Here is a 22,923-nt window from a genome sequence, read left to right on the forward strand (position 1 = left end):
AGGGGTGATTTGAAAATGACAAAAATATATACTCCATGTATTACTATTTAAATACGAGAATAATGCCATTTGTTATGTGTGTATGCATAATTGTTTTTGTGTATGTCGCTACGTGGTACACATTGACATCGCATACAATGTAAATATAGAGGCGCCCCCAGCAAAAAGAATGTTTTTAAAAGTTATTTGATCTTTTTCAGTCTTTTTCTTTTGTAAGTAACTAAGTATTAGCACTAGAAAAGGAAGATTTAGTGGAAAAAGGCAGTGAACCATCGGTTGCAATGTTCCTAATTATAAATATAATCGACCTTGAAAACTAATTACATTAGGGGAACAGAACAACTAATGAATCGTAGTATATACAATGTCAAGTTTTACAAGCTACCTATTTTGCTGATTTCAACAAAGACATTCTGCTTTCTTTGATAATAGCCTAATCACCTTTTTCCAAGCAATGAATCGAGAAGAGCAGCTTCTTCTTCCTGCAGAAATGGGAATGGAAAGATAGTAAGGTTTAATAACAAGATTCAATCAGTAAAGATTTTCATACATACCACTAAAGCATTGAATTCCGTTTCCTCATCTATGGCGCTAATAATAGCAGGATCATCCAAGAGTTCCTGTTTATGCAAAGGCAGGCCCCGGTCGTGACTCAAAATTTTGAAAACCAAGAAGGAATGCACAGAAAGCAAACATAACAATGTGATAGCAGTTTTTTTAACTTCGTAACATTCACATAGAAAATTTTGGCCGCCAGATTTCAAATCACAATAAGCAAGATGTAACTACTTAAACTCAACTATATACAAGTATTTAAAAGTTGAATTTACTTACGTCATCAGCTATTTGTAGTACACCATCTTTGTCCTGCAACAATAAAGAGACATAGAAAGTTGCTTGTAAGTAGATGTTATTATATTCAAATCAAACTTATGTCAGTACAAAGACTTACAGTTGAAAGAACTGTATACTTTACCTTCACTGCAACAAACAGCAGTGGGTCGGAAGGTGTATAAATCATATAGTGAGAACCATCCTGCATGAAGAAGAATATATAGAAGAATTATTCAAGGATGATAATATTTTTAAGAAAAGAGTTATTTGCAAATCTCCCAGTGCATTGTTTCTATTTAAGTGTCCATTGAAATCGTTCTTTGCTTCTTTGACTTTTTAACGTTCCTAGTTTCTCCTTCCTTGTAAGTGTTAGGATAAAAGAGAATGTCTTCCCAAACATCAATAATGATATCGGTTATAAAGACAGATTTAGGCCTGATCTTATTTTGGATACCAAAGATAACATTTGTTGAGATTTACACATCCTGTAGTCTCCAGATGGTGACTCGCAAAAGAATCTTTCACCCATGAAAACCTTAACAGGAGTACTTATTGAATGAAATGGTTATGTTATAAATGTTTAACTGTAGCATGATCAATGTCGTACCAGATGGAAACATGCAATCTCAACGCCTTCAGTTGGTAAACCGTCCACATCTTCACCATTGTCTGCATAAAACCCAAAGTTTCTCAAATTCAAGTTAAAACTTCAGATGGATTGTTAGTATGTTTCCTCACACATAGTGAGAAGTTAACTATCTAATAAAAAAGTACTACTACATCCTAGTGAATTCATTTCATAACCAAGTTCTAAAATTGAACAAAATTACAAGCATCACAAATAACTGGAAAATTCAACTGTTTTCTTGTGAAATTAAGATGAACAAAGTATTACAGCTAGACAGGGATCAACTGAAGTTTCATAAAAAAGATGTACCTATATGAAATTCAAATATATCTTCTTCTGTGTAGCAAAAACCGCCTCGTGCCGTATAACAGAATCTGATGCAGCAGATTAGTCATAACATAGAAACCGTTAGCTAAAGATAGATATATCTTATAGTATGCAACTATGCATATGCATATGTATCAGAATATTACAACAATTAGTCATAGTCGTAACACATGGAGTAGTATGTAACAAAGAGAAATTAGAAGCTAAATCTTTGCTGAAAAAACGACTTTATGTACATCTTACCCACTGTGTACAAGATGCATATGTATTTTGGCAAGGGCATAAGCGGCAGTGGGCAGTATAGCCTCAACTTCTTCATCACTAACCTATAAAGCACAGGAGTTGAAAGATATCAATACGACGTGACAAATAAAACAAGACAAATGACGGATTCCATTGATAGATTGGAAAATATATTATACCATATGATACCACAAAATAGCACATTATCGAATTCTTCAGAGGCGGTAACCAGTTTGGGTTGTTTATATGTTTGCTTAGGAATGGACACAGCTGCCCTGATTCAAATATATTCATCTGATCTCCCCACAATTTCACCCAATTCTCTCCTTTTCAAGCTTTATAAACATGTTGGAAAAATTGATCTTTGCAGTGTTTCCACTATCGTCTATCGAAAGAATCAGTGCCCTCTACTTATACAGGATTGAAGTTGCACAGTAGCGTCAGGAAACATCCACGGAATTTATGCATGACTAACAGCTGGATTAGGGTTTATTCATCCAAAATTAAGGTTTCGTAATCCATACTTGGGGTTCAGTAATCCACATTTAGGGATTAGCAGTTCTATGACAAAACTTCGTTAAAAATAGTTAAGACATTTCTTTTTAAAGTTAGTGCCGCTCTAAACATAACATAGATAGGTCACAAATGAGAATTACAATTAGCTTAGTGCCTTAGGAAATGAATGCAGAAACAAAGGGAATCTCAGTGAGTTGATGACTTACAGCAGACCACCCTTCAACATTGACACTCTTCAAAATCTGAACAGGCCTGCAAAGCGTTCAACAATTTATTTTATAAGGGTGAAGCAGATCACACAACAGCACACACAGCGTGACTTACGTATCAACTGGGCATAGTAGCATGCACTCATCTCCTCGTGAATTTCTAAATACTCTCCGTATAACACACTCCAGGGGGAAGTTATTGGTAGAATCAACCTGTCATTGACTTCTTAGTTGTTAAAATCCTAAAAGAATAGATAAGGAAAATGGAACAATTTCCGCAGAGCTTAACATAAACACAAAGAGAATGTACAAGTGCCAAGAAAAAAGAGCTTCAGCAATCTTAATTAGAAAGAACTACCTACTCATTTCCACCTACTCAACAACCATATTCCGATATGAACTTTGCTTTAAACCAATACCATATAGAATTTTGCTTTAAATTGAGCATTTGCCCAAACGAAAAACAGGGTAGGTCCAGTTTTGATTGACCATAGGCAGGTCATACATTCTGAGACTATTCACAAACTAAGATGACTCGCACATTGACAAAAGAATGAAAATCTTAATAAAATTCACAGCAAATAAACAATAACAGAAGAAACTGAAATTTGAAATTAAATCTTACGATAGTAGCGATGCGTTTGTTGGAAGCCATTAGAACTCTCCCTTGCTCATCCAACACAAATCCAGCCGGCGGATTCGGCAGAGGCAGCGCCGAGTACGGCGACTGAGCTGATTCTGACGGTGACTCCATCACCTCCACTCCACCGCCACTCTTCTCAATCTCAAAGTCATCTCCAACCACCTTCTTACTACCACTCTTGCTACTCGGTTTCCTTTTCTTCTTTGTCGTCGTTGTCGGCGGCGCACCGCCGCTCTTCTGCTGCTTCGCCGCTGCGTAGCAACGTAGCAAACCGTATCTGCTACCGAAATTGGCGGTTGTTTTGCTAAATTGGGGGAAACCGACGGAGAGCTGAGGAAAATTGGAGGAAACTCTCAACGTATTTGGAGAAATGGTAGCGAAGGTGGGAAATTTGGGGATGGAGAAGCTCATTGTTTCACGTCTGCGTCAGTTACACAGTACTGATTGAAGTCCAGATTTTTATCCTCTGCTCTCATTTCATCTTTTACTTATTCATTTTCAGGTCCTTTGTAACTTGAAAAATTATATTTTGGTGCCAACGATAATCAGATCAAATGCCATAAGGCCCAAAGCATTTTCCTATCTTCATTTCAGTTCTTTATTTGGTTTAGATCTATTGTTCATGGACAATCCTTAAACTAAATATTCCCTCCGTCTCATAATAATGGCACATTTGGTTTATGGATTGATACAAGATTTTAGGTGATGTTGTTTTGCGCGTTTGATGGAAAGAAAAAATAGTAAATTTATATTAATGTGAGAGATAATTTTTTAAAAAAAATAAAATATGATATTTTGTTTTATGAAATAAATTAAAAGGAAAAGTATGTCATGGACGCAGGGAGACTTATTAATTAAGAATATGCCCATGGTATAAATAAAATGTTTGTTCGATATCTATGAGAATTTGACAAATCTAATACAAGGCCAACTCAAATTGGAGTATTGTTATGATAATTTAATGGATTTGTTCCTTCTATTTGATATCTGAATTGGGCCATCTCGTTAGCCCATGAAAAATTATAGGAGTATTAATTTTGATAGTATTTTTCTTAATCAATTCATGGTGAAAAATTACGAAATATTGTGTATATCAATTTATTAACACAATATATACAATGTATACATGTAAAATATAAAGACGAAAACATCGTGTGAAGTAGTTGATTATTTTGTCCATATAATATTTTTCGTTTGTCATATCATACAGAATAATTTGTCCAAATCCGATATTATAAAATAATGAGAAAAATATCAATGTTATTATGTCACTTAAGAAAAATTGTAAGATTAACTAAAATTTAATTAAACTTATAATTTTGACAATTTGCCATGTTTTAAAATTGAATAAATCATGTGCAACGGACCAAAAATAAATACGCCTAAGCCTATAGGATACACAGGTAATTTCCGAAATTTTGGGGAGCAAAGTGAAATATGATTGAGATTTAAGGGTCAAAGTAAGTTTCAGCACAACCCCAATAATCACTACCAAACTCTCCAGAGTCCAATTCCATGCGATTTCTCCACGGAGTTGTTTGATTTACTCAAGAATTTAGAGCAATAAGCCATGGGAAGGCATCTCTCCACCTTTCTGCTGCTTCTCCTCTTCGCAAATTCAGTTTTTTCATGGAAAAAGGACGAGTTCAGAAACTGCAATCAAACCCCATTCTGCAAGCGCGCCCGCACCCGGAAACCGGGCTCCTGCTCCTTGATCGCATCCGATGTCTCGATCTCCGACGGCGATCTAGTCGCCAAGCTCATCGCCAAGCAGTCTAGTCAAGACGTTTCCGAGGATCAGGGGCCCACAAAACCCTTGGTTCTCACAATTTCAGCGTATCAGGATGGCGTGATGCGGATGAAGATTGACGAGGACCAAAGCCTTTCCCCCCGCAAGAAGAGATTCGAGGTGCCCGACGTGATTGAGCCCGGGTTCTTGAATAAGAAGCTTTGGCTGCAGAGGTTGAAGGAGGATAAGGACGAGAATGGTCCGATATCTGTCGTTTATCTCTCGGAAGGGTATGAAGCTGTGATTAGGCACGATCCCTTTGAGGTTTTTGTGAGGGAGAGTGGCGAGAATGGGAAAAAGGTGCTTTCTTTGAACTCACACGGGTTGTTTGATTTCGAACAGTTGAGGGAGAAAGAGGAGGGTGAGGATTGGCATGAGAATTTTAGGAGCCATACTGATAAGAGGCCTTATGGATCGCAGAGTATTAGCTTTGATGTGTCGTTTTATGAGGCTGATTTTGTGTATGGGATTCCTGAACATGCCACTAGTTTAGCCTTAAACCCTACTAGAGGGCCTGGGATTGAATTCTCTGAGCCGTATAGGCTGTTTAATCTCGATGTTTTTGAATACGTGCATGATTCACCTTTTGGGCTCTATGGAAGCATTCCTTTCATGATATCACATGGTAAGTCGAGAGGTAGTTCAGGTTTCTTCTGGCTCAATGCTGCTGAGATGCAGATTGATGTTTTGGGGACTGGATGGAATGATGAGAACTCATCGGTGTTAATGCTGCCTTCTGACCAGAAGAGGGTTGATACATTGTGGATGAGTGAGGCTGGTGTGGTGGATGCGTTCTTCTTTGTTGGTCCAGGGCCTAAAGATGTCGTGAGGCAGTATACTAGTGTGACAGGAGCACCGGCAATGCCTCAGTTGTTTGCCACTGCCTACCATCAATGTAGATGGAACTACAGGGATGAGGAGGATGTTTTCAACGTTGATGCCAAGTTTGACGAGCATGACATTCCCTATGATGTTTTGTGGCTTGATATTGAACACACAGATGGAAAGAAGTATTTTACATGGGATAGGATGCTATTCCCTAATCCAGAAGAGATGCAGAAGAAGTTAGCTGGTAAAGGCAGACGTATGGTAACTATTGTGGATCCTCACATCAAGAGGGACGAATCGTATTATATACATAAGGAGGCATCTGAGAAGGGATATTATGTAAGGGACTCGACTGGGAAGGATTTTGATGGATGGTGCTGGCCTGGCTCCTCTTCTTACCTGGATATGTTGAATCCAGAGATCAGGTCCTGGTGGGCTGAAAAATTCTCATACGAGAATTATGTTGGCTCAACTCCTTCGCTATACATCTGGAATGACATGAATGAACCTTCTGTCTTCAATGGTCCAGAGGTAAGCTTTATTTCTTTCTCAATCCCTTACTCTTACAGATTTTACTATTGGTTTACTTATATCTGGTCCTTTGTGTTTAATCTATTTGATATATTGGCTAACTTGTCAAATGATTTTGGTCTATTCAATTCTTAAATTCATACAAGTTTGTTGCTAAATTCATACGTGTTTGAAGTATTGGAGAACAGCTTGTAGTGCTAATGCATTTTTGGTGTTCAGAACCTATTTGCTTGCTGCTTATTAACTTCTAGATTTAAAGCACACTTACATGATGTATTGTTGAGTAGGAGGGGGAGGGAAAATGGATTTGATTTTAGTCTACCTAGTTGCTTCCTTGACTGAAAGAAGTAACACTATCTTCTAAGTTAATCCACATCATTTTTGGGATTTTAACCATTACTAATTTGGCATTTTCACTGACACATAATTGAAGGAAAATGAATTTCATCAGCTGCATATGAAATTCATTTACCTTGTGCTTTGAGTAACAGTCCTCTATTACTTAGTGGTATTCTACCTACATTCTCAGTGAACCCTCCTATATCCCACTTTACTGCTCATATTTCTTTTTCGGTCATCTCAAAGTGAGCTATCTTTTCTTGAATGAGAATCATGAGATATATTTGCCAAAAGTATTCTTTTAGATATTGATGTGGTGCCAAATACTATCAGTGACAACTGGCAATATTTGAAGCATAAAATGGCTGGAAGATAAGATTACGTACAAGTGACATTTTCAGCTGTCATCCAGAAAAATACATAAGGCATCCTGTTAAATAAATAAATGTAGCAGTTTTTGCCATTCGAGCTTGAACTGGTTTTTGCATTGTCAAATCACTTTTTCCTGCCTACATTCTTGATCCAAAGTGGTTATCATCATTTTGCTTAGAATATTGAATCTAAGTTGAAAGTCGGAAGTTAGAACAATTTAACATTTGTTAAATATCCTCATTTCATCCACGAATTCTTTTCAGAAACTAATAAACTGATTGACCATCATACGCAGTTCTAGGTTATTCATTTTGTTATGTTAATATTTAATGATCTCCATTTTCATGCATTCATATTGATATTACAAGACCAAGTTCTGATTAGTGAGTGGCTGGCTTACACCTGAGAAGCTAACTTCCAGCATTCAAGATTTGCGCTGCAATAATTGAAAGTTCCCAAAGCTGTAAAGAAATATCAATAATATAAAATACTACTTTTCATAAAGGAGCATGTTCGGGTGCATCTGACCTGACTAAATCCTAGATGTGATTAATAAACTTGTTAGAGCACTGATTAGGGATCAATAATCCAGATACACCCTAGTTTTTGTGGTCCCTAAATTGGAACATTCAGACTTCCAAGTCCCCTAATGACGTGAAAGCTTTGTTTTTCATCAGGTTACAATGCCCAGAGATGCATTGCATTACGGAGATGTGGAGCACAGGGAGTTGCATAATGCCTATGGTTACTACTTTCACATGGCTACAGCAAATGGGCTTGTTAAGCGTAGTGATGGAAAAGACAGACCTTTTGTTTTGTCAAGAGCCTTTTTCCCTGGAAGTCAAAGATACGGCGCAGTTTGGACAGGGGATAACACAGCTGACTGGGATCAGTTGCGGGTTTCAGTTCCGATGCTTTTGACTCTGGGTCTTACAGGAATCTCATTCTCTGGTTAGTAAATATCCCCATTACCACAACTTTTAGTGCTTGAACTCTTACTTCGCCACTGATTATGCGTGCTTCACAGGTGCTGACGTCGGAGGATTTTTTGGTAATCCTGATACTGAATTGTTGGTTCGTTGGTATCAGCTGGGTGCCTATTATCCCTTCTTCAGAGCACATGCTCATCACGACACAAAAAGACGCGAGCCTTGGCTATTTGGGTAAGATCCTACTTTACCTGCAAACTAGTTTCTGCCTGAAACATAAATTGTTATAGACATCACATGTGCTGACTCTAAAGTAGTGATTGATTAGAAACTTATAAATAATTGACAATTTTGTCATGTTAGTTTGTGTTAAAATCTTGCATCTACGATGGTACACCCTATGGAATCTTCTTTCTGTGCTTCTATGAATTGCTTCGGTGAATATGATGGTTTCAGGGAACGAAATACCGAAATCATTAAGGAATCCATACGTGTACGCTACATGTTGCTCCCATACTACTACACATTGTTTAGACAGGCAAATGTCAGTGGTATTCCTGTTATTCGCCCTCTTTGGATGGAATTTCCCTCCGATGAGAAGACGTTCACCAACGATGAGGCTTTTATGGTTGGAAACAGTATATTGGTGCAAGGAATATACACCGAGGTCACATTCTTACAAGACTATTCAACCTCTTACCCTTGTACTGCTGTTCTCTTGCTCCGGTATCTGTATTCGTATTATGCACTTAATGTGTTTGGAAATTTTCTGCAGCGAGCCAAGCACGTTGATGTGTATCTTCCTGGGGACCAGCCGTGGTATGATATGAAAACTGGAGCTGCTTACAAGGGAGGAGTAACTCATAAGCTGGAAGCTTTAGAAGAGAGCATACCCTCTTTCCAACGGGCCGGTACCATCATTCCAAGAAAAGACAGAACCCGTCGAAGCTCCACACAAATGGAGAATGATCCTTACACTTTGGTATGTCTTCGAATTCAGTTACACAAACATATATGAACTTGCTTGATTCCGAATTTACCCTCAAATAGAGTCCAATAAGTGTCTCCAATGGAAAGATTATGTTTGAGGTTTGGTTTCACTGCAAGATTCAGGATATTTTCACTCCCAACGTTAATCACGCGTGAGAGGGCCATCTTGCTCTATCGAGTGACAGTTCTAAAAATGGAGTCTTTGTTGCTTCATTCCCTTCCCGAAAGTAAACATTAAACTAATTGGTTTCTGATATATATGAACTCTGAGTCACTAAAACGCGATGATATGTGTGGCTGGCAGGTCATCGCGCTCAATAGTTCCAAAGAAGCTGAAGGAGAGCTTTATGTTGATGACGGGAAGAGCTTCGAGTTCCAGCAAGGCGCCTACATACACCTTCGTTTCACATTTTCAAACGGGAAGCTTACTTCTACAAATATGGCCCCTGCTACAGCTGGCAGCCGCAAATTTGCCTCGCGCTCCACCATCGAGAGAATCATAGTCGTAGGTCTGTCTCCCGGCCCCAAAACTGCACTTGTTGAGCCAGGGAACCATAAGGCAGACGTCGAACGCGGCCCGCTCCTGCTTCGAGGAGGGCCTGCCCCGTCGTCCGTCCTAACCATCCGCAAGCCTAATGTGAACATTGCAGATGATTGGACGATTGCAATTTTGTAAACAGCTGCATAGAGAGGGTGAGGATACCATTTGCATTAGATTGGGTGCCCTTTTAATTAGAGGATCATGCAGTTGTTTCGATATTAGAACTATAGAGATTATTAACAGTTTCTTTTTCTTTTATCTTCACGGATTCATAACCAATATAAATGCAAAATTTATGTTAAATTGAAACATTCCTTTGAATGAAACAAATCTAATATACTTAACCTAAAAGTTGGGGCTATATTAATTATGCTGAAAATGAAAGACATGATAGCTTATTAGCCAACTATTAATGGCTCTTATAAGTTATCATCACTAATTATTCAAGATAATATAAACTATTATTTGTGCTCTATATACAAAAGAAATAGCGCAATAACCTTAGGCCTTAGCCATTCAGTGAATCTTTTTCTGCTGCTGCTCATGATTGATTGCAAACTTTATGTATTTCTGCATATGAAATTATGAATGACAAAGTTAAATGATAAGAAATGAAAATACTAATAGTAGTAGTAAACATTTGACAATGAGCATTACCTTTTATTTTGTAATTATTTAATTAGTTATGTTTCATGTGAAGGGGCACCTAGTGTGGACGAGGATGATGCTGCTTAATTGCTTATTACTACTTGTTAGCATGCTTTTATTGCCCGACTTCTCCAAAAAAATGCTTACCATAATATAGACATTATTAATTGAAATAAACATAAAATCTTGGCGAAATTGGACCTACATTTTGGTATATTTAGATGCAGCATGATGTAACAAGGACCATGGTTTCTATGTTTCACAATCTCAAGATTGTTTGAAAATATTCGAGTGTTCTAAAATAATATAGTAATATTTACCAAATATAATGAAGATGTCCCTTTATTATTATTTTCCACCTCTGAAAAAACAGAGGTCAAATGCATGCACTAGCTACCTTATAAAAAATGTGCTGGTGAACTGCAAGTATTTGAAGTAAATGGGAACCATTTTTACTTATGAAATTTGCCTACATGAGCATGATTTAATTAATTTTAAAATGTTGGTGTTTTGATGTATTCTTAGAGTAATTAATACACGAAATTACTATAAACTTGGTAGGTATTAATTTAACGAGATATACATAATCTAATTAAGAGTGGGATTAAGTTGAAATTAGGGTACTTGAGTGCAAGCCTATGTCCCTGGACCAACATGAAGGAGGCACCATTGAAAGTGGGATTCTAATTTGACTTTGTACTTGATTTTGTGTGGTGATGAATTGTCTTTCTCAAATCATTCACTCTTTGGACCTAATTTAAATTCCATGTGGAATAGTTGAACACATTCAAACTGAATGCATGTTAACCTCTAATCAGCCAACTCACAACCATCAACAATTGGTTACATCATGCATTATGTAACCCATTGTCCCATCCCATCAGAATCAAACCGGACCCTCTCCTAACTATACATGCAAATGGACGAATCAACGAATCCAACTTTTATTATTTTTTATTAATTTATACTAGGTTAATAATATCGAAGATAATTTTTTTGCTATTCGAATCAAAATAGTAGTACTACTCCTTCTATATATCAAAACAATCAATACCAATGTGAACTAATGAAAGCCTAGTTCATGTATGATGTTCACGTAAAATATAGTAGTACTACTGTACATCATATCATTTCTCCATATATATTAAATAGTAAAATACATAAGAATAATATAGCTAGAATATAAAAACTTAAGATCATACATAAAATTATAGTATTATTTAATTTTATTTTATAAACTGAAATTTGTAAACTAGACCCCCCCCCCCCCTCTTATAATACTACTATGTAAAATATTAATGTAACCTAACTTTATTCTCCACTTGGTAATTGGTAGTATTATACATTATATTAGAAGCATAGCTCACTAACATGTATCCATAGAAAACGTTATGATTTCAGTAAATAAAATTTACTCCCTTCCTCTTTCGTTATGCAAATGAATTGCTTATATCGGCACACTCCAAAACAGTTCAAATGAACTTAATTATGCTGGTTTTCAAGAATTTTTATATCTATGTGTTTAATAGTAAATCAATATAGTGTTCGAAAGAAAAAATTAAAGTAGTATTTGGCGCCAAGTCATTAATATTCCTGACTAATAACAACCCATTTTCCGGATTCTTGTTAGAATCTAAATAAATAATGGAAATAATAGCACCACTAATTCCAAATCAACTTTGGTCCATCAATAATGCTAATCCCTTTTAATTATTACTATCAAATTTGTTCCTCTTGTTGACTGAACCTAATTTTTCTCCCCAAAGATTGCACTATAACACATTAATAATCAAGAAAACAAAACAGGAAGAATCAATTCCATTTCTGCATTGATGGCAGGAAAGCATACACGTTAGAATGATGTACAAAAGCAACCTTTTCTCCCAAGATATAATTAGATATTGATGTTATTATATGCACAAGAATTGATACCTACCTTATTTTAAATCACTAAATACCAAAAAATTTCCTCTATATAAGCTTGCACTACCACATCACAAAGAGTGTGCAGCAGTTGATTTCCCATCATATTTTGCAAATAAATTCCCTCTTTGTATATAGTTTTTGTTCTTCTCTTTGAGGAAGCTAGAGGACTTCCCGACAATAATCAAGGTAACACACACACACACACACATGATGAACATTTATCATTTGTTGCTATAAATATTGAGTATTTTTGGTGATTTTATTCAAGATGGGAGAGGGAACTGCCACCAACAACCACCACCAGCACCACCACAACGCCCAAGTGTTCGACGTCTCAGTCAATATGGCCCCACATTGCGGCTCCAAGGCCGTGGATGATGACGGCCGCCCCCAAAGAACTGGTACCTTCGCGTCCCTAACTATTTCCACACCATCAATTACTATATTACTAAGGCCTATAAATTTTGTTTAGGGAGTGTTTGGACAGCAAGTGCACACATTATAACTGCGGTGATTGGATCTGGAGTTTTGTCGTTGGCATGGGCGATAGGCCAGCTGGGATGGATTGCTGGACCGACTGTGATGCTGCTATTCTCCTTCGTCATCTACTACACCTCCACTCTCCTAGCCGACTGCTATCGCTCTGGAGATCCTTTGTTCGGGAAGAGAAACTACACTTACATGGATGCGGTTCGATCCAACCTTGGTATGCATATAAAATTTTTAACACTAATAAGTCATGACAAGAAGAAATTGATTTGCTAATGTGATTTATGATAGGTGGATCTAAGGTGAAATTGTGTGGGATGATTCAATATATGAATATCTTTGGAGTAGCTGTTGGGTACACAATTGCCTCCTCCATAAGCATGATGTGAGTTCACTTCATTCATGCATGCTAAGGGGCTGTTTGGCTGGGAAGATAGAAGAGTTATCTACCCTGGCAAACGGGCCTTAGTTATTTAAATTTTGTGTGGGAATGATGATTAATTTTGATGATGTGAACAGGGCTATCAAAAGATCAAACTGTTTCCACAAGAGTGATGGGAAGGATCCATGTCACATGTCTAGCAATCCATACATGATAGCCTTTGGTGTTACACAGATATTGTTTTCTCAGATTCCGGATTTCGATCAGATATGGTGGCTCTCGATCGTCGCAGCCGTTATGTCCTTCACTTACTCGTCTATCGGCCTAGGCCTCGGCATTGCTCAGACTGCAGGTAACTAATTTTCTGTCTACGGAAAATAGTCCATTTTAGTTTGTTTACAAAAATTAGTCCAATTTTATTTTTTAAAACTTTTTCATAGTAATTACTACTACTATTTATATAGGAGTAGTACATCATTTTATTTATAACTTATACCACTGTGACCCGCTACTGAGCAGCTAACGGAGCCATAAAGGGCAGCCTGACCGGAATAAGCATTGGAGCCGTGACTGAAACCCAAAAGATATGGAGGAGTTTCCAAGCGCTCGGTGACATCGCCTTCGCCTACTCGTTCTCGATCATCCTCATCGAAATCCAAGACACAGTGAAGTCCCCTCCGGCGGAGTCGAAAACAATGAAAAAGGCCAGCCTCATCAGCACCGCCGTCACCACCGTCTTCTACATGCTGTGCGGCTGCATGGGCTACGCCGCCTTCGGAGACCTCGCTCCCGGCAACCTCCTCACTGGCTTCGGCTTCTACAACCCTTTCTGGCTCCTCGACATTGCCAACGCCGCCATCGTCATCCACCTCGTCGGCGCCTACCAGGTCTACTGCCAGCCCCTCTTCGCCTTCGTCGAGAAATACGCCGCCGCCAAATGGCCCGACAGCGCCTTCGTCAACCGGGACATCAACATCAAGGGTTTCAACGTCAACATGTTCAGGTATATTACCTCTGTCCTGTAAAAATAGATTATTTTATTATTAGTAGGACGGAGAGAATATTTTATATTATAATATTTTTATATTTTGTTTATGACCTTTTCAGTCTTTAAAACTAATTTTCTGCGTGCGCCCCTGGTCTGTGCAGGTTGGTGTGGAGGAGCATGTTTGTGTTGATCACGACGCTTATTTCGATGCTGCTGCCGTTTTTCAATGATGTGGTGGGGATTCTCGGGGCGTTCGGGTTTTGGCCGCTGACGGTTTATTTCCCGGTGGAGATGTACATTGCGCAGAAGAAGATACGGCGGTGGAGCACGAGGTGGGTGTGCCTGCAGATGCTGAGCTTCGCGTGCCTCGTTATATCGGTTGCTGCAGCGGCCGGGTCGGTGGCCGGAGTTGTGCTTGATCTCAAGGTTTATAGACCATTCAAGACTAGCTATTGAGAGGCAGAGTTTTGTTTTGTACATCAGATTAATTGGTGGTTGGTGTTGATTAGCTATTGTTGTGTTTTATTTGCTATGTTAATTGTCATGTGTTATCTTTTTATTAGCCTTGTGAATGTAAAGAAGGCATTATGTAATTTTAGTTCACTGCAATCCAGTTAATGTTGGAATGTATGGAAGATGTCGTGTTCAATAAAATTTGGTATGTTAATTGTAACTTTTTCTTCGATTTATTATCACCGTCGGGAAATAATTATTTAACCTTTTCTTGAAATAAAACTAGTACTAAATTATAACTTGGGAAATAATTATGTTACCTTTATTATAATAGTCTAGACCTTATTAAGAAGTAATGTAATTTCAGTGTATACAAAATATGAGTTGGGCATAGAATGAAATAGTAGGTGGAAATCATAATTTTAGTTATTTTGATATATACTGTATTATAGTACTCCATGTTATATCTAATCTTAGTGATGGATGGATAAGACATTATACCTACCAATTAGCAACACATTTAATATGTCTTGGCCTTTCAACAATGAAAGACAATGAAGTGTTTATTAATTACTCCATCTCCTAAGTTGCCATCTACCAAGCACTCTTTAATTTGTCAAACCAATTATGCGTATAATATAGAATTATAGACTTTGATCGACATATTAATACGTCGATCAGACAAATAGACTTTTAATACTACGTATTATATGTCGAACTGTAATTTATTTTTCCTTTTAAGAATTCATTCATATACTAAATAAACACAAGATGCTTTCGCAGTCTTGATTTATGTGGGCACTATAGAGTATAGAGTTAGTACTATACATTTAATCTAATTTATTACTAATACAAAATATAAGGACAATGTGCACATGTACAATATAATTAATTTCTTATAAGAGATTGGTCCATAAAACTCAAACTTGTTCATTTTACTATTGTAAAAGAAGACCGCAATATATTTAGGTCACATATCACATGGGCGATGATTGATTACATACGTTCGCAGGCATTAATATAGGCGCGCCCTCGCCTCATGAATTTATCAACTTTCGGAGTACATTTTTTAGATGAATTATTCATTTACATTTATTCTACTACTATATTAATCCAACCACCCTCTGAAAAGTCTCAAGATTGTAGAATTAATATGACACTGACGTTCTAGAATTGAAAACTGAGATCTATTCTCTTCTATTCTATTCAGATCAAATTTAATAAACAATGCAAGTTAGATTTTCTCTATTAAATAGAATTATTTTTATTCTTTTCCTACCAATTTTCTCTCAGGTAGCAGTGATAAATAAAAAACAAAGAGGAGAAAATGTATCTGCTGTGACTGGTCCAAATATTTACTACAAAAATTTTACTGTATTTTTTAAAGATGCAAAAATCACAATTACATGCGCTAGTATTTTTTTAAAATAATACGATAATTTAGAACGTAAAAGAAAGCGTTTCTAAATTAATGATAAATTACTTAATCATTTTATTTCTTTCCTCTAATTTTAGTTGGAACACGAATAATAAGGAAATTCACGTGAGCATCTACAATTAAAAAAAATCCAAAATCTAAAATAAAAATAAAATATACCGTTAGGCGTTAGCTTAGTAAATATTTTGAGCCACACACTTATAAGTAGAGTAATTAGAGTGCACGGTAAATAATTAAAAATACATGCATGAAATTCCCAGCTAGGCAGCAGCAGCACATGGTCAGCATCACTGTCACTATAAATACGCTGAGCCTGAGGCCCTCTTTTGCCCCTCACCTCACCGTCCTTTTTCAAAACTTGATAAACTAGATACTTCTAAAATATCTCTCATTTTCACTCTCTCTTCAATTTCTCTAAATTATTTCCTCATAAACACCAAACCAGAGACACACTGAGAGAGATAGACGGAGATGGCCGATGAGGGGAAAATTCAGAGCACCAACACTAGTGTTACCGAAGGAGTTACCGGTCCGATTCGGAGAGTGCTCGTCATATCTGCCGGCGCCAGCCACTCCGTCGCTCTGCTCTGTAAATTCTATATTTCCTTGCTACAATTTCTGCCTACACTATGTGTTTCTACGCTTGTCAATGCCTTTGAATCTCAACGAATTTAGGATTTTTTGTTCATTTGGTGTTTTTTGTTGCTTCGATGCTGAAAACTGTAGGTTTTCCAAATTTTACTGTGTGAAAATTGGCGGTGCAGTTTTTTAGGAATTTTTGCATGGACTAGAAAGCTCCACGTCTAGTTTGAAAACATTTCTCCGTAATAATTGAAGAACTTAGTCAACTATTTTTTTGTCGCTTTATTAACAGTAGTAATTTCGATTTCTGTTTGAATCTTTTTTTGTTTTTTTCATATATATCGGCTGTTTGGTAGGACTTGCAAAAAAAAGTGTAGTGCTGTTGACTCAAGTATCGAGTTAATCGTCGGAATTACTTTGCCATTGCAGTTGATTTTGGTTGAGCTTTTCGTGGTAAATCTGACAAGACATTGCAAATAACATTTGGCGATAGAAAATTTGGTTTTAAATACAATGCATGAACATGAAATTTTTTTAAAAATGAATTTACAACCAAATCTGTGTTAAGAATGTTGATACTTATTTTATTTTAGCTGATATCTACTTACAACATGATTCCCTACTTCCTAATGTCGTTAACTTACTCTGTTTCTTCGTATAGTTCGTGTTAAGCAGCAGTCGGTTACGAGCAATTGCATTCGGTTTATGGAAGATATTTTAATCCTATTGTAATGCTCAAATCAGCATTGTTCGTTGATATTTTGTTCGGTTAAATATTGTTGAAATCTTTATTACAACTACAAACTTTTCCCATAATTGAGGGTAGCGTTGAATATGAATCATATTATGCAGCTGGGAATGTTGTTTGCTCTTGGGGAAGGGGAGAAGACGGACAATTAGGCCATGGAGATGCTGAAGATCGCTTCTCTCCTACACAGTTAAGTGTATTGGATGATCAAGAAATAGTTTCTGTTACTTGTGGAGCTGATCATACAACTGCGTATTCCAAATCACAAGTTCAAGTATACAGCTGGGGATGGTGAGTTTCTGGATGGCTGATTGTCATTGTATTATATAGTAGTATTATTTAACCTTGTGATTAAACTTCTGTATCTATAATTCTATATATCCCAAGCAGAGTGTTTTTTTCAACTGTCCTTTATATTAGTACCTCAGTGTTACTCCTTGTTTCCGTGGCCGCCATTTCAGCCTTAGTCCCATTGTTTAGTAATTCATTGGATTTGATGGGCTAATATGTGAGCCAAGTTCTTATGTTTGCTTGGTATTTCAAACATTTTATAGGGGTGATTTTGGGAGGTTAGGCCATGGAAATTCTAGTGACTTGTTTTCTCCTCAACCGATCAAAGCTTTACAAGGCCTGCAGATAAAGCAAATTGCTTGTGGAGACAGCCATTGTTTGGCAGTGACTATGGAAGGCGAAGTACAAAGGTTGGTCATGTTTCTTTTTTTCTCGTAAGTTAGCAAGTAACCTGGCGTAACTTGAAAGGTGCATTGCAAATAGCCAATCAACTCCAGGATAGGTTGTTATGTCTCCTATGCATATCCGGATACATATAGTCTGATTCTGACATTGCCAAGTCGTCTAGAAAGACATGAAGCCCGAGGACTCTCCTGAGATCTTTGATCAGATGGGCATAGGAAGCTCTTGTCTGCTGACATTTGATGTAGACGTGTTGTCCAACTTTGTTAACCTAGTGATGTTTCCCTTGGCTTCCACTTTGGTATTTTTTTGAGATCTCCTATCAAAATATAAAAACAGCCACGGTACTCAGCTGCATATTTATCTTCAAATTCTTGCTCATTGGTAGGTAAAGCAACCACTACAAAAAATATCTTGATATGCCCTCACATGGAACCATGTTCTTCATTTCATTTTCTTACTCTACTAATTTCTTTTCTGATTATGCACAGTATAATTTTTTATTCCGGAAAGTCATTTTTATGAAAATCTGACAATCTTAACTTACATCTGTTCAAATGAAGTTGGGGACGGAATCAAAATGGTCAACTAGGACTTGGTACCACTGAGGATTCTCTTGTACCCCGAAAGATTGAAGCTTTTGAGGTATGTACCATGAAGTTCATCAATAAACATCAATATCCATTTTCTTTCTGCTTGATATTGATAATACTCTATGAATGTTTAGTTTCAAGACAAAAATAATAGGCATGCTCTGCGAATCTGGTAAAACATGTCTGTGTATTCTTCTTTTTTAAAATGCTTTTCCCTGTATTTTACATTGTGCAATCACAAGCCAATAAAAACGATTGCATCGTCTAGTATACTAGAATATACTAACGGTAACTAATGCCATAATATTATTTTACTACCTAAAAACTATATGTGTTTATCTTTATAAGCACTTTGATAATTCATCTTGAGATGTCTATAAGACGCCTGTATGTTTTTGTAGGGGATATTAGTCAAAATGGTAGCCGCTGGTGCTGAACATACAGCTGCTGTAACAGAAGGCGGTGAACTTTACGGTTGGGGCTGGGGTAGATATGGTAATTTAGGTTTAGGTGATCGAGATGACCGCCTACTTCCAGCAAAAGTTGCAACTGTTGAGGTAAGCCCAAATTCATTGCACATCGGAAAATTATCTTGGTAGTCCTGTCTTAAATAGTAATATTCAAAAACAAATGTTCTGTATGCTAAAGATGCACAGTAGTCAATAAATTTAAATGAAAGGCTACCTAAGTAGTCTTAAAGAGTCAGTTTTGGTAGTAATTTAGATGTCTATGTTTCTGTATCACAAATTTCTAACCATAATCTTCATATTTTGTAGTATGATTTTAAGTTAAGTACATTATGTTAAAAAAATTAGGATTATCACAAGTTAAGATTGCAAAAAGCTTGTTTTAGAAGATGATTTTCTTATCAATGTGAATGAGCCACGTGTTTGTAAAATAAAGCCTACTTGGCTGAACGTTATAAGAGAATGTTCAAACACATTACTTTGCTTGCAACCAAACTGCAAACCAATTCACACGAAAATTTTATCACAATGATTCTCAGTGTTGTCCATTTGAGTCTACGAGAGAGAGGATGTTCTAGGGGTTTCATGTGTTATATTCATCATTAATCCCTGGATGTTCATTGTTCCACTGTAATTCCACTAAATCAAAATTAAGAAAGTGTCACAGCTGGAATGAAAATGATGTATGCATTTAGTTTCTTTAACTTTTCGTTGTACCTTTGTACTGTTGATAATCGTTGTTGCAGGGAGAAACAATGGTCCTGGTAGCTTGTGGATGGCGACATACAATATCTATTTCCTCCTCGGGGAGTTTGTTCACATATGGATGGAGCAAATATGGCCAGCTTGGGCATGGGGATTTTGAGGACCATCTAATCCCTCATAAGCTGGAAGCTTTACGTGATCATCATATATCTCAAGTAATTGTTGCTTCTCATCCAGAGATGTCTATCCTATCAATAACTAGAAAACTCGTATCCCCCTAAATCTTTCATTCTTTTACAATAAAACTGAACTATTTTTGGAAGTCTTTTGCAACTCAATTTTTCTGCTTGGATATTTTAATAGATCATTTATACTAATAGAATGTCGTTGTGATTGCTGCAGATTTCAGGTGGTTGGAGACATACAATGGCTGCGACAACTGATGGAAAACTATATGGCTGGGGCTGGAATAAGGTCTATTACAAACTTCTTTCTACATAATTTATCACAATCATGAAATTTGACTAGTCTGTGTGTTTTACCCTTGTGCTTCTCATATTATATGTACACTTTGCCCGTTTTTTAAAGAATTATCATATCATTTGAAGTAGTTTGTATGCTATGCCTCTTATGGTTAGTACAACTGATTTGTATGTCAACTGAATCAGTTTGGACAAGTTGGTGTTGGCAACAATACAGATCATTGCTCACCTGTGCAAGTCAAATTTCCACTTAATCAGGTGCCTTTTTTTTCCCCTCTCTCCTTACTGGTGAACTAACATTAATCAGCAACACTAGTCTAATTTTGCATGGTTCTTTCACCCTTTCATTACAATGATTAGGGGTGGCTCTAGTTTGCAAATTCTCTTTCCTTTTGATTTATTTTTTTCGAATTGGGTTTTTGCATGCAGAAAGTAGTGAATATCTCATGTGGATGGAGGCATACCCTTGCTGTGACAGACAGACAAAATGTCTTCTCATGGGGAAGGGGTACCAATGGCCAGCTAGGGCATGGCGACGCTGTTGACAGGTAGCATTTTACAGACTAACTCCTTTCAAAACAAATTGAACCTTTCGTTCAATTATTCTTCTCTGTCAGTGTCAACCACAAAACTTCAGTGAAGACGTATTTCACATGTATGTCTATGATAAAAAATATGTCAGTGTTTAGACTGTTGATAATCTGAAATGCTGTTGTAGAAATGTTCCGAAGATCATAGAGGCATTAAGCATGGATGGATCAAGCGGACAGCATATAGAGGCCTCCAAAGTTGACGTCTCATCAGGTTCTTCGTTGTGTCTGCCTGCTCTTTTCAATTTTCCAAACTAGTTAACCCAGTAACATATTTTTCTCACACTGTCTCTGGGTTTCCATGGCCAGAAAAAAGTTGGGTGTCCCCGACTCAGAGATATGCAGTCGTTCCAAATGAGAATGTAAGTCGTGCATTTCTGCTACTTCTAAATTCATCGGTAGCAAATATTACTCCTACATTTGTGCAGTTGTGCTTAAGCTGAAACAATGAGCAAATATGAAAAGTACTAATGGTACCGGCTTTTGCGCAGGCTCAGGAACCGTCGATTGGTATGTTAGGCGGCAACAGAAACGACGCGAGTGTCCCTGAGAGCGATGTAAAAAGGATGAGGATTTGAGTGGTTGTGCAACATCTGTGTATGTATTGATGCATTGGTTTCAAGGTTTAAAATTAATACTGTGGTGTCTAAGCTCAACTGTTTGGTCGTGTATTGGTTAAAATCAAAGATAAACATCGCAGTTGGATTCGAATGAGGAAACTAACATTTGCAGCATTGAAATTTCTACCTGTTTATTTTTGCATTTTGAGTACATCTCTTCTTTTTCTAGGGAAATTGACCACTAAGCTTGACTTCTTTTTGCCATTTGCAACTTAAACATAATATTAATAGACTCTATCTTAATTTTTTAACAGTACTTTTTTGTGTTTGCTATCTCAGCTTGAATATTTATTTATGATTATTCGCTCATGAGTCGCTAATTAAATGTGATTTGTGATTTGTTGCCAATACAATGCGTGCACGGTTTGCCTTTGATATCTTATTAAAGTCAATCGTGATTTTTGTGATGGCTATTTTTCTTCTTTCATTTTATGTTTTCTAGTTAGGCTTGATTTAAAAAGAGGTAGAGACAAATTAAAGAATGATACTGACCCAATTTCTGATTAACCTGTTGAAAATGAAGAATCTTGATGATAATAATAATGTTTTCTAAGAGAGTACTTACAAATTAAAGTTTTGTCTCTCAAGAAGATTATGATTAAATTGTATAAGCAAAATCCAATAATGTTGATATCACAAAAGATGAATTTTCCTACAAACCCTTAGTTTCAGTATAATATTTGTGTTATTTTGTTTCATAGTATACTATCACGGTTTAAATGACTCAGAATATCATGATTTCTATTTGTATTCAAATACTAATAACAAAAATATTTGAATAGTTCGAATAGATAATTTCTCAAAATTTATCATATTTCATAGTACTGTTACTTAATCTCAAGGGCGGAGCCAGGAACATAAATGGAAGGGGTTAATATTACATACTGGAAAATTTGAGAATTCAAGATGGGGCAAATATATAGAGAAATTTAGAACAGAAAATAATATACTAGTAGTACTAGTATAAGTACTTCAATATATTTGTGGAGGGGCATTTGCGTAATATATTGGCTTTGTCCCTGCTTAGTTCCTCGTCTTAAATTACTTAAGTCGTATTTTATTTTAAATTATCCCAAATTTATGAGTCATTTAATTCTATGACAAAAAAAATAAAACATTTAATCATTTACTCTTTTCTACTCCCTCCGTCCGTGAAATATAGTCCACTTTACTTTTTTCTATTTTTAGTACTCCTAATAGACTTCACTTTCCACTAACTCATTACCCTCACATTCTATTATAAAACTAATACGTATATAAATGTGAGATCTACATTCCATCACTTTTTCCACTCACTTTTTTTCACATTTCTTAAAATTCGTGCCGAGTCAAACATGAATAACATTTTACGGTCAGAGGGAGTATGTTATACTTACTCTTTACTTATTTTATTTGCTCTT

At 36.6% G+C, this 22,923-nt stretch overlaps 4 protein-coding genes across 4 annotated transcripts; 3 read left to right on the forward strand and 1 right to left on the reverse strand.

Moving 5' to 3' along the window:
* Nucleotides 1-247: 247 nt before the first annotated feature.
* On the reverse strand, nucleotides 248-3,838 carry LOC125208625 (BTB/POZ domain protein TNFAIP protein). The gene is made up of 10 exons (XM_048108278.2): nucleotides 3,383-3,838; nucleotides 2,873-2,970; nucleotides 2,755-2,800; nucleotides 2,033-2,115; nucleotides 1,772-1,836; nucleotides 1,442-1,503; nucleotides 977-1,036; nucleotides 835-867; nucleotides 555-620; nucleotides 248-482 (listed from the first exon to the last, which is right to left on the reverse strand). Exons 1-10 carry the CDS (start codon nucleotides 3,809-3,811, stop codon nucleotides 438-440), a joined length of 987 nt encoding a protein of 328 aa, XP_047964235.1. The 5' UTR covers nucleotides 3,812-3,838; the 3' UTR covers nucleotides 248-437.
* Nucleotides 3,839-4,871: 1,033 nt separating this feature from the next.
* RSW3 (Glycosyl hydrolases family 31 protein) lies at nucleotides 4,872-10,028 on the forward strand. The gene is made up of 6 exons (XM_048108277.2): nucleotides 4,872-6,548; nucleotides 7,937-8,210; nucleotides 8,287-8,422; nucleotides 8,645-8,855; nucleotides 8,964-9,170; nucleotides 9,483-10,028. The coding sequence occupies exons 1-6, from the start codon at nucleotides 4,971-4,973 to the stop codon at nucleotides 9,852-9,854; spliced, it is 2,778 nt and encodes a 925-aa protein (XP_047964234.1). The 5' UTR covers nucleotides 4,872-4,970; the 3' UTR covers nucleotides 9,855-10,028.
* Nucleotides 10,029-12,322: 2,294 nt separating this feature from the next.
* Nucleotides 12,323-14,825, forward strand: LOC125207694 (amino acid permease 3-like). Its single transcript, XM_048107144.1, has 7 exons — nucleotides 12,323-12,479; nucleotides 12,562-12,694; nucleotides 12,766-12,999; nucleotides 13,074-13,167; nucleotides 13,302-13,516; nucleotides 13,684-14,167; nucleotides 14,314-14,825. Exons 2-7 carry the CDS (start codon nucleotides 12,562-12,564, stop codon nucleotides 14,606-14,608), a joined length of 1,455 nt encoding a protein of 484 aa, XP_047963101.1. The 5' UTR covers nucleotides 12,323-12,479; the 3' UTR covers nucleotides 14,609-14,825.
* A 1,551-nt stretch (nucleotides 14,826-16,376) lies between these two features.
* Nucleotides 16,377-21,665, forward strand: UVR8 (Regulator of chromosome condensation (RCC1) family protein). The gene is made up of 12 exons (XM_048106524.2): nucleotides 16,377-16,632; nucleotides 17,478-17,664; nucleotides 17,928-18,074; nucleotides 18,630-18,711; nucleotides 19,061-19,216; nucleotides 19,873-20,046; nucleotides 20,234-20,305; nucleotides 20,500-20,571; nucleotides 20,743-20,861; nucleotides 21,032-21,117; nucleotides 21,213-21,265; nucleotides 21,395-21,665. The coding sequence occupies exons 1-12, from the start codon at nucleotides 16,515-16,517 to the stop codon at nucleotides 21,479-21,481; spliced, it is 1,353 nt and encodes a 450-aa protein (XP_047962481.1). The 5' UTR covers nucleotides 16,377-16,514; the 3' UTR covers nucleotides 21,482-21,665.
* The last annotated feature ends 1,258 nt before the right edge of the window (nucleotides 21,666-22,923 follow it).

The sequence above is a fragment of the Salvia hispanica genome, chromosome 6, assembly GCF_029641045.1.
Source record: "Salvia hispanica isolate PSC_SH4W2 chromosome 6, Shi_PSC_v1, whole genome shotgun sequence".
Classification (NCBI taxonomy): Eukaryota; Viridiplantae; Streptophyta; class Magnoliopsida; order Lamiales; family Lamiaceae; genus Salvia; species Salvia hispanica.